This window comes from Sparus aurata, chromosome 3, assembly GCF_900880675.1.
Source record: "Sparus aurata chromosome 3, fSpaAur1.1, whole genome shotgun sequence".
Taxonomy (NCBI): Eukaryota; Metazoa; Chordata; class Actinopteri; order Spariformes; family Sparidae; genus Sparus; species Sparus aurata.
Genome location: NC_044189.1, coordinates 19,634,477 through 19,646,516, shown reverse-complemented (window position 1 = coordinate 19,646,516; position 12,040 = coordinate 19,634,477). Strand labels below are relative to the sequence as shown.

General features: G+C 39.9%; 2 protein-coding genes across 2 annotated transcripts in view; both read right to left on the bottom strand.

The window, feature by feature from the left end:
* Positions 1 to 347: 347 nt before the first annotated feature.
* On the bottom strand, positions 348 to 6,759 carry LOC115578443 (lactose-binding lectin l-2-like). The gene is made up of 2 exons (XM_030411401.1): positions 6,077 to 6,759; positions 348 to 948 (listed from the first exon to the last, which is right to left on the bottom strand). The coding sequence occupies exons 1-2, from the start codon at positions 6,553 to 6,555 to the stop codon at positions 936 to 938; spliced, it is 492 nt and encodes a 163-aa protein (XP_030267261.1). The 5' UTR covers positions 6,556 to 6,759; the 3' UTR covers positions 348 to 935.
* A 2,267-nt stretch (positions 6,760 to 9,026) lies between these two features.
* rapgef5a (Rap guanine nucleotide exchange factor (GEF) 5a) overlaps positions 9,027 to 12,040 on the bottom strand; it is a 60,930-nt gene continuing 57,916 nt past the window's right edge. Inside the window, exon 26 of the mRNA XM_030411785.1 lies at positions 9,027 to 12,040. This exon is cut by the window's right edge and continues 444 nt beyond it. The gene's annotated coding sequence lies outside the window, so the exon portion shown is untranslated.

Below are 12,040 nucleotides of genomic sequence, written 5' to 3'. Positions count from 1 at the left end.
TGATGTGGATCAGTTTCAGGTGAGGCATCTCCTCCTGACACGCCTCCTCAATCACCTGCACAGAAAGGAACTGAATCCTCAAAGTAACTAGTGACTTAAGTTATCAAAAAGATGTAGTGAAGTAAAGTAATTACAATATTGAGCAGTGAAATATGGAGCAGAAGTATAAAGTATCTGTTTCCAGTTTCCATGAAAGTTGATTTTTGAGTCTCACTGCCAACTCGTCAAATACTGCCTCACTGGGATTGTAGGTCGGGTCGGCCGCCATCCCAAGGCGTCAGTGTTTTCTTACAAATGGGACCTTTAAGAGTTTTTCATGAACTGACCCAAACGCAGGACACACGAGGTAGGAAGGTAAAAGAAGCTTTAATGATCAGCTGGGATCCAAAATCCAAAATGCAAACAACACAAGGAGAATTTCAATCATCACATTTAAATCTGTCTCACGCAGCCTTCATGCATTACTACAGAGCAACAGGTGGAAAGTCTCTGATCACCTCAGAGTCCAATCCAGGTAAGTCCCTGAGCAGATTTAAAGTTCTTGATAACCTGATGACATCCTGCTCATCCAGACTGTGGACAGACTCCAGGTTGGCTCCCGCTGCATCAGCCCAGGTCAAAGGTGTGGCCCTTCTTTGGGTCGGTCTTAATGAGACCACTGACTGTTGTGTGTGCCGACCGCCATCTTCTGTAGGTAACACGCTGACTACAGGTAAGAACCACATACAACCACTTTTCATACAACACAAATTGTCCCTTTGATTTACTTTAACATTATCAATGAGTTCCACGACTTATTAATTATTGTCCCCTTTAATCAACACACACACACATTCATTGAACACAGTTATCTTTGTAGTCGAGGTCCAAAGCACATGAACAGAGAAACAGGTGAACAGGGACCAGGTTGGATCAGACATCTGGAACCACATCAGTTAAGAAGGACACATGAGTGTCAGAGGGACTTCCGGTTAAGCTATGCTCGTGACAGACGCTTAGTCAATCGCTCTGTATCAGTCAGTATCAAAATACCTCCAAACTCGATAACTTTAACTTGAAAACGAGGAATGAGAAGGAGGAAACAAAAAAGAGACGATTCCAACCAGACGGAGAGAGTAACTGAGCAAGAAAAGGAAAATGGCGACCTGCTAGCTAGCGGAGACGGCGGTGAAGCTAAGGACAACAAGCTACTACAGAAACTGTCTGCCATCTCAAGTAACATCCGTGATTTCCAAAACGACATTCAGTCAGCTATCTCCGATCTCAAGGGTGACTTAAAGAAAGACTTCAAGGACGAGCTGCGACACGACACTGAGACACGAGCTAACCCAGAAGCTAGCCAACGTCGGGACCAGGCTCCAGGGTCACGACCTGGCGATCACCGAGGCAGAGGAGCGCATTTCGGATATGGAAACAAGCGGCGCTGCATCTAAAGAAGCTCTTTTGAGTCTGCTGAAAGAGCATCATGGAAAGCAGGTGTAGAAGAAACAACATCCGAGTTTACGGAGTGTCGGAGGGCTCAGAGGGCGACTCGATGATAAAGTTTATGGAAACCCTGCTGACCACAGAGCTGGCTCTCCCCGACGGTATGTCCCTGCAGATTCAGCGGGCTCATAGAGCTCTGACCCAGAAGCCGGGACCTGACGCTACACCCCGGTCTATTGTGATAAACTTTCAGCAGTATGACGTCAAAGAAACGGTATTGAAGCTGGCTTGGAAAAAGAAAATCCACTTCAACAACAAACCGATTTTCTTTGACCATGATTATGCATACGAATTGATGGAAAAACGCAGAGGGAGGGAGGCAATCTGTTCCTTTTTACTCTCTCTCTTTACTTTAAAAATAATCTGTTTACTGTAAAAAAATAAAATAAAATTTAAAAAAAATAACTGACTGAACGGGTAATAGTAATGTTGGACTAATAAGTGGACATGGAGTGCACCGGCTGGTTAGTCACTTCACCACTCAGGAGGGTTTTTTCCCTCCACCCACCAACAGGGACCCTAGAGGGACAAAGATCCCTCAGTCACAGGAAGTTCATGTATTCATATCTGTTATGATGAGTGTAAACGCTTGTTCTTGTTCTATGTTCAGTACAGGGGAGAAATGTTTTTTTCTACAAGGGAAATCTGTTTTCGTTAAGGTTAAAGCATCATACAATTACAGAGGTAAGCCGACACATACAGGAACCAGATAATGAAAGTAGTGTCTCTAAATGTGAATGGGCTTCGTAGCCGAGTCAAACAGAGCAAAATTCTTCTTAAATTAAAAAGAGAAAACATAGATATTGCCTATCTGCAGGAAACCCACTTGATGGAAACTGAACATGAAAAACTCAAAAGACAGGGGTTTAAATATGTCTTCTCCTCCTCAAATGGATCTAAACATACCAGGGGAGTAGTTATTCTAATCTCAGGAAGGGTGACATACGAACATATGTCTACTATTAAAGACAAGGAAGGTTCATAATGATCCGTGGGAAAGCTGATGGACATTTATTTACCCTTTATAATGTATACATCCCTCCTGGTTCAGAACCAAATTTCTATACTCAAGTAATTGAAAGGATCGCAACTGAAGCACAGGGGACTTTAATACTACATTTAACCCGAACCTTGACTCAACAGCGACAAGAACGTCCCGCCCCCAAAAAATAACAAAGAAAATTAATTTACTACTATCAGAAATCGGACTAATTGATGTTTGGAAACACCTAAACCCATCATCCAAAGACTATACCTTCTATTCATCTCCTCACTCAACATATTCTAGAATTGATTATTTTTTAAAATTTTAACATATTAAGAGGGAGGGTGATTGCAGTGACGTCTTTTCTTAAAAAACAAGAAGTTAAAATTAAAACACTCCAGACTGAACTTAAAAGCCTAGAATCTGAACACAAAGAGTCAACAGACCCAAAGATTAAAATAGAAATAAAGAAGAAAAGAAATTAGATTGAAGAGTTACACAAATTAAAAATACTACGAAGGGGGCAGCAAATATTCAAAACTATTAGCATACAAGTTAAGAAAACAACAGGCAGACAATGCAATATACAAGATAAGGGACCCAAAAACTAAGGTAATTCACCACCAAATTCAGGAAATTAAAGACTGTTTTAAAGCATATTACGAAAAATTATATTCTCAACCTCAAGTTAATACCGACCAAAAAATGGAGTTACTACTCGAATCCTTAAATCTACCAAAACTTACAGAAGAAGAAAATAAAAAATTAACCTCACAAATTTCAAAAGAGGAAATTTATTCGGCTATCTCAAGACTCAAAGCCAATAAATCCCCAGGTGCGGATGGATTCAGTTCAGAGTGGTATAAGAAACTGAAGGAGGTTTTGACACCTATTTTATTAAAAACATTTAACTGGGTCCTGGCTAAAGGGGAAACCCCTATATCATGGAAAGAAGCGATTATATCGGTTATACCTAAGGGAAAAAAGGACAAATTAGACTGCGCAGATTACAGACCTATTAGTGTGCTTAATTTGGACTATAAATTATTTACTTCAATTATTACTAAGAGACTTGAGAAAATCTTACCCCGAATAATCAATATGGATCAAACAGGTTTTGTTCTTGCACGTCAGACACATGACAATATTAGAAGATCTCTACAAATTATCAGACATATAAGTCAAAACAAAATACAGGCCATTTTAGTTAGTTTAGATGCCGAAAAGGCTTTTGATTCGGTTAGATGGAAATTCCTATACAGTGCTATGGAGAAATTTGGTTTTGACCAGGTAATTATTAATACATTAAAAGCCCTTTATGATAAACCATCTGCTAAGCTAAAAATCAACGGGGAGCATACGGACTCCTTTCTGCTGGAGAGATCAACAAGACAGGGCTGTCCCCTAAGTCCAATCTTATTCGCAATTTTTATCGAGCCATTGGCACAATGGATTAGACAGAACAACAAGATCACGGGTATAAACATGGCAGCAGGAGAACAAAAGCTGGCCCTTTTCGCGGATGACGTGCTTGTTAGCCTTTCAAATCTAATAGAATCTCTGCCAGCGTTGATGTCTATTTTAGATGAGTACGGGTCATACTCAGGGTATAAACTAAATACGAAAAAAACCCAGGTCCTTAGTTTTCATTTCGATCCCCCTCAATGTCTCCGCTCCATTTACCATCTAGACTGGGACAAGAGTTCTATAAAATACTTGGGAATTCTCCTTCCCCTAGACATATCAAAAATAGAAGAAATTAACTATGGCCCACTCAAAAAAGAAATTATAGCAGATATCAACAGATGGAACTTAATTCCCTATCTAAATATCAGTTCTCGTATAGATTCGGTTAAAATGAACATTTTACCAAGACTTTTATATTTGTTTCACTCAATACCAATTGGGAAACCAGAATTATATTTTCGAGAGTGGGATGAAATTCTTTCCAGATTTATATGGGCGGGGAAGAAACCAAGAATAAAATATAAAACCCTACAACTACCAAAAGAGAAAGGTGGTTTCGCCCTCCCCTGTTTGACAAATTATTATAGAGCAGCTCAAATTAGGCCATTAGTGGGATGGTGTACACCAAATTATAGATCAAAATGGAAAGAAATAGAAATGGCAATGGGAAAGGGACCACCAGTTAATAACTTAGTTGGTGATCCTTCATTAATTAATCTCCTCCCAGACCCCCAAAACCCATGGATATCTGGCTCTTTGACAACATGGGGTGAAATTATAAAAAAATATAATTTGAAGAGAGGAGCCGAAATGTTTAAATGGTTTGCATATGATCCAGATTTTGTGCCAAATAACTATGACACAAGGTTTAAAAACTGGACAGAAAATGGACTTACGGCCTACTGCACACTCTTTGATCAGGATAAGGTTTTGAGCTTCCAGGACTTCCAGAAAAATTTGGTCTGCACAATCAAGATCACTTTAGATATTTACAAATTAGGGACTTTATGAGCAAGAAATTCCCAAGGGATGTTATTACAGGGAGGGATGAAATTCTATCACTTTTCAAAGAGCCTACAAGAATGTCACCCTCCAAAAGATAATATCCAAACTATATTCCGCTCGTCAAAATCTTAAAAGTGATCATACTTTGGACATTAAGGAAAGATGGGAAGCAGAGGGAGGCCTCACAGTCTCTCAAGAAGATTGGGACAGGATCTGCAGACAACAGTGGTCAGTGACAAGCTCCCCCTCCTGGAGGGAATTCAGTTGGAAAAATGTGACTCGATTCTTTCGTACTCCTGCACAAAAGACTAACTACTCAAATCAGACTGCCTGTTGGAGGTCATGTGGGAATACCTCAGCAAACCATTTTCATATATTCTGGAACTGTCCCTCTGTGACTCCATTTTGGAGAGAGATCATTGGAGTCCTGGAGGCTGTTTTTAAAAGGAAAATGTTTTTAAATTTCAAAGTCATGTACCTGTGTGATCTGGATGGACTTTATCTTCCAAAGAGAGACAAATACCTTCTGAGAGTGTTGCTAGTGGGTTGTAAAAAGGCCCTGACCAGAAAGTGGTTTAAAAAAGACAAACCAACAATTAATGAATGGATTGATACCATTTATAATATATATGTTATGGAGAGAATTACATTCAAACTCAAAAACCAAACTGATATTTTTGAAGAGAACTGGTTGAAATGGCTCAGCTACCTGTCAACTGTAAGACCCGATTTCATATAGATCACAAAGACAAGGCCAAACCCTTGATTAAGAAATGTTTTGCTCCATATCATCTAGAAACATCCTTTTATGTATGATGTGCTTCACTTAATGAACAAATCCTCCCCTTGTCATGTTATGTTTTGTTAAGTTGTGTGTTTTTGTGCCCATAAAAAGTAAATAAAAAGTAAATAAAAAAAAGGACACATTATGTGAGATGCACAAAAAGAGGGAAGAGTTAATGAATACTGATGGTCGTGTTCATGTCCCCCAAACACTGTTTAGCTCTCTGTTCCTCCGAACACTCTGTAACTGTGATGACTGTTGGAGTATAAAGGTTTTTAACAATTATGTTAATGAAGAAAACACCGCACATCACTTATAGCACGTCTAACTTTCTCAGTTGCTAAGGAGACTTTATGCGAGATGCACAAACAGATGAGACAGTAATAGAACAACGGTTATCGTGCCATCTCAGTTCTTTCTCATCGCTGGTGTGAACACAGTGTTCATTTCCTCCAACATTGTTTGGCTGTCCTGATCCCCAAAAGACAAAGTCCACTGCACCACCATCAGACCACATCCATCTGCCTTCTTTGTGGATGTCACTGAGTCCAATCCAGGTGGGTCCCTCAGCGTGGTCAAAGTTCTTGATCAGGGACTTGACAAACTCCTGTTCCTCCAGACTGTGGATAGACACCAGGTTGGCTCCCTCTGACACACAGTACAGCTCTGCATCAGCCCAGGTCAAACCTGTAGCGACGTACTTGTAGCAGCGTCCGTTGAAGCTGTACCAGAACATGGGACAGCCGCCACGCAGCAGCTTCACTTGAGGCACATCTGAAGGAGACACAGCACCCAGAGCCAGACCAAACAAGAAGAGGAACAAGAACATGTTGGAGTCAGAGTCTCTGTCACAGCTGCAGGACGAGGGGTTGATGTGATGGTCGGAGAGTCTCTGAAGTCTTTGGAGTCGCAGTGATCTGCTCTGTCGGATGATAGTGAGAATGTTGTACAGACAGAAGAGAGCCCACTTTCTTTTATAGGTCTCAGAGAGGGTGTTCACACTGCTGGTGTCGTATCATTGGTCCAACGTGTACGACAATCACTTTAAACAGCACACAGAACAAAAACATCATCATCTGATGACCATAAAGGAGTTTGGATCAAAAATTAACCAGGACATCAGCAATGACTGTTCACTCTCCTTCAATAGCTGTTAAACTGTGTCATGTTTGTAATGATACAGTCATGATTACTTCTCATATCTATTCAGCAGAAATACCAGGAACCAATCCAACGTGTCCCTGGACCTTTGGGCCAGGATATTTAGATAACAAGGAACATGATTCATCAGAGGCCGCAATGAATCCATGAAGCTGTTGTCATTTACACTCAGTCTCACACTGAAGTTTCACTGCAGATTTAACATTGTTATCATCAATATTATCATCATTATTATTAGTAGTAGTAGTAGTAGTAGTATTATCATCATCATTATAATCCAGTAATCCTTATTGTTCATTAAACACACAACATGTAACATTTAACTGTGACGAGTTTTACTGTGCTGAAACAAAAACACTGATTGTTAAACAGAGCAGGAGCCCAGAGCTCTACAGCACATCTCTGCTGCAGGACCCACTGTGACGCATGTCACTCACAAATGTTTAGCTTCACATTATTCACACTGCAATGCAAAACTATCATCATCCACTGGAACAACAACAGTCTCATCAGAAACTTTGGATAAAATCAACCAGGACTCTAAAAAGTGAACAAGGACGTTAAAAACAAGTAATAAATGTTCACTGCTCATCAAACGTTGTGGAGTCTGACATGTTCAGGAGAGATTTACTGCTTGTTGTTCAGTATAATTATAGTTTTATTGTGTCACAACAACAATCCCTCTGTTGCTATGATACAGGCATATCTACTTCTCATATCTTTTCCACAGAAGGAACCTTTCAGTCCAAAGTGCCCTTCATCCTTTGGACCACCTCACTAAGATCACTGGGTCAGTCATTTATCAGAAGCTGCCACAGATCCATGAAGATGTTGTCACTTCCTTTATTTTTGCTCTGAGCTTTTCATACAAAAACATAAATTACTCTCACTATCAGTGTCACAATCGTAGCTGCTGGTTTTATAGATTCAATCGTACACATTTCCTTGTGAAGGAAACAAGGAAGCAGCTTCGATTCCTGTGAGTCCAAGGTTCCTTCTTCAGGTGTCCTGGGTCCTAAAGGTGCAACATGTTAGAAGTGGCCAACTGTTGGATTCATACTCCCAAAACAGACAGCATGTCACCACAGTTACAGCTGGTGACTGTATTGTGTTCATACTGCCATGACTGGAGCTACTGTTAGCTTGTTAGCTCAGTTAGCCGTGTCATGCTGCACTAATGGGATGCTATGCTAACGTGCTAACTTCAGTAGATAACTCTGCAACACAATACAGAGATGTGTTTGACATGGCACCAAAATATTTTAGAAACATTATTTCTTCACATCCTGACGATGATTTTAACACTGTTACATATGTCACCTTTAACAAGCATCATGATTTAAACTGGACTGATCTGGTTGGTGACACTTTAACCAGAACTCCAAAATCAATGCACGTGTGATCCAGCTGTAAATCTACAACTCAGGTCCAAAATGTATCAACTGGGATCAGTTCTGTTCCCGGTTATCTATGCAGTATTGCATCATGTTATTTAAAGAGATGTCTGAATTTATTTCAAAGAAAAAGAGATTAGGAGGCCCAAATGAATTCTTCTCAAACACCTTCATCATAAACGTGATGACAGTTTCTTTCTGGTTGCTTCAGTCGTTCAATACGATGTCGATCACGGCTCTGTTACGAGTTCTATGAATATATTGTAAAATAAAACCTTTGTTTAATGTGATATTAATGATATACACCTCAAAGGAAAGATATTTCCCATGGAAACACTGACGCAGGACAGTGGAGAGTATTTTCAAAAATAAAACATAATAATTATCTGTATGGGTTAGTAGAGGGTTATTATGGGTTAATAGAGTTTAATAAATATGACAAAGTATCAATTATCTCCAAATTACCAGTAACAGCTCTTCTAAATCTAAAACTTTTTTTATTAATCAATCAAAAGAGACACATCTGAAACTACTCAAATGTTATGGAGATATTTCCTTTGACAGATCACTGAAGTGATCTGTGTTTGTGCTGCTTCGATGAAAAAGACTTCTTTTCTACACACAGAGAAAATGTGCATCTCCACATCACCAGACACCAGAACCAGACCGAACAACAACAGCAACAGCAGCATGTCGGTGTCGGAGTCTCTGTTGAAGAAATAAGGACCACGAGCTCAGCCGGAGATGTCACAGAAAACCTATAATTTATTCAATTCAGTCATATCTGACATAGTAAAACGCAGCTTTAGAAAAGACGTGTGGCTTCAGCTGTCAGGAGGTCGAGGGTCACGAGGGGAGACGTATTGCTTTGTGGTTGACTCATTTTTTTGTTTTGTTTCATTTACAACTGATAAATAATAACATACCAAACATGGGCATATATTTACACATCAACAATATTACAATAGTACAAAGCCTTCACCGTGTCTCTCTTGCATTGTGAACTTTGTGTCTTTTATTTTAACATGCAAACAGGTTTTAAACAACAATGCTTTAAAAAACGTAACTTTACAGTCATGACGACAGCCAATAAAACACTAAATACACCTTCCTGTTGGTTTCCTGTCCATGACAGCGACGAGAGACGACTCGTCACTGACTTTATCTTCTGCTGCCCTCAACTGGCCACTAAACGTAACAACAAGTACTTTTACATTCCAGCATCGCAGCTTCAAACCAAAAACAAGTTTCCTTCTCGAGAACGCACTTCCACATTGTTGAACCTCTGAACATGGCACATGATCTTCTGTCACCTCAAAAATACATAAATAAACAGTATATTACAATAAATAACCAGTATAGCACATTTATTCTGCTCTTTGAACACAATGAGCAGAGGTGTGTTTGTGCAGGTGTGCGTCATGTTCAGGTCACCAGGCCTCTCTATGACTCTGATATGAACAGACCATGGCTCTGATTCATCGGCTCAAAGACACTCTGGTTTCACTAAAAGCATCTTTAAAGCAGAATGTGGAACTTTAACGCGGTTTCCCTTATGAATGAAACGCTAAACTTGAAACCAATAAAACACGTTAGCATGCCTGGTTTGACTAGAAGCACATGAGGGATAATGAGAGCTAATGTTAGCAATCTTTAGGTAAATAATGTCACCTGTGTCACTGTTATAATAGCGTAGCTTTTGTTGCTAAATGTTAATTTTGTGTTCATCTTAATGCTAAAGAGTAGCATTTAGTTAGTGTTAAGCTAAAGGCTAATTGGCAAATGCCAAACACTAGCATTCAGCTAGTGTTTAGCAAACTTTAGGAAAATACAGCCACGACATTTCTCTGACGTTTTGACTCTCCTCCACTAGTGTTACTGTTACAGTAGCTTAGCATTCTGGCTAAAATGCTAAACTTTATTTTGACATTTAGCTTTATCCCATAACTCCTGAGAAGCTGCAGTGGCTGTCATTCAGCACAAGCTATACAGTCTTGCTTTACATGGAAATCCACTTTATGATCTGTATAATTGAAACTGTACAAATTAAACAGCTAAAATAAGCTTTGAACAGGAATGAATCAGTTTAGGTGATATTCAGCTTTGAGTCAGAGCATCTACAGGAAGTGTTGGTGACAACAACAGCTTGGAGTTCTTAACAACAGACGATGTCAAAGCTGCTCACAACAAAAGAATGTTTAAAAGTGAGTCTTCACCTTCAGATCATCTCTGATCTTTTCTCTTTTTTACTGAACCAAAGATGTTTGAAAGCGTGTGATTGGTTAAGATCTGCAGGAGAAAGCAGCTCTGTGCTCTGAAAGTCTTAGTGTTGAAATGACGATGAACACTTGTGGTGACAGACATTTCTACTGTATTGCACTTTAGCCCCCAATGTTCCCCAACTACCCAAACAATGCACGACATGCATCGCTACATAACATTCAGGAATCTTTCCTCCTACTCAGCAGAAATGTCCAGCTGGAGTAACTGGCTGTGAGAACAGAAACAGGCCGAGGACAAAATAACATCTCAGGTCTGCCAGGTGTGAAGACTGCTCCGTGATTCTTGACTTAAATTGTAAAAATCATCACCCATTAAGTATCATTTCTGAATGACTGTCCTCATAACATGCTGCATTTCCTTCCTGGGACTACAGACTGATGCAGTGATCAGTTTATTAAGACAGGTGTGTCCCTCCGTCATTTGAATGGCAAATAGGTGTTTTTCATAGGAAGATTTCAGAATTTGAGGATTTATTTGGTTCAGAGGACGACTCTCACAGTAGCTGGAAAGCAACAATAATGAGAAGCAATGTTAGAGGGACAGAGTTAGAGAGTCTGGGCTTCACAGAGGAAGCTTCTGCTTCTATTATCCTGTCCACACCTGTGTTCATTTCTCAGCCAGTTTACCCAGAACATGAATAATCTGTTCAGTCAGTAAGAATGAATCATCAATGTCAAATGAATGAACATGACTGTGTTGAATAAAGCTATTTCTTAACAAAGGTTTGACGTGCTCTGTTAATATAACTCAAGGATAAAAATGAAAGAAAAACAGCTCTATGATGGAGCTGCGTTTCCATAGCGACCAGCTTGTGTTTGATACCATCATGCACCTTGAAATCAGTCATCATAATGTCAGAAGGCATCTCTCCAGGACTCTCCAGGACTCTCCAGGACTAATTCAAGGGAATCTGAAAGACACTGAATCCTAAACAAACCTGGGCCTCTGTAGTGCGTCTGTGCTGCAGGACTCTATGTGACGTTTGGCACTGAAAATGTATAGGTCCATATTATATACAATGTAAAATCAGCATTATCTATACACACAAAGACATCATAGAGAAGAGTGCATGAGGAGTGGCTAAAAGTCAACCCGACTCTGAAATGGGAAGCAGAACCAATAACCGTGTGTTTGGACTCGACACGTTCAGGACAGCTTTAGTGATTTTAAGCATCAGTCAGTCAGTTGTTGTGTTCTGTGAGCGAGGTGTAGATATGTTTCTACGTCGTACTGCATTAGCACTCCACATAATAACCAAAAACAGCTCCACACTAACACCTAAACAACGATGGTGTGTACCTGGGATCCTCACAGGCAGGTGTGTGAGTCCGGACCCACCGAGCAGGTCAACAGATCCAACTCCTCCACAGACTGTTTGTATTTGCAACTGAAATGATGAAGAGGCTTTCAAGTCCTTGTTGACCTCTGAGGCGGGCGACGACACTTTGACAAAAATTTAAAAAAGGAACATTCCAC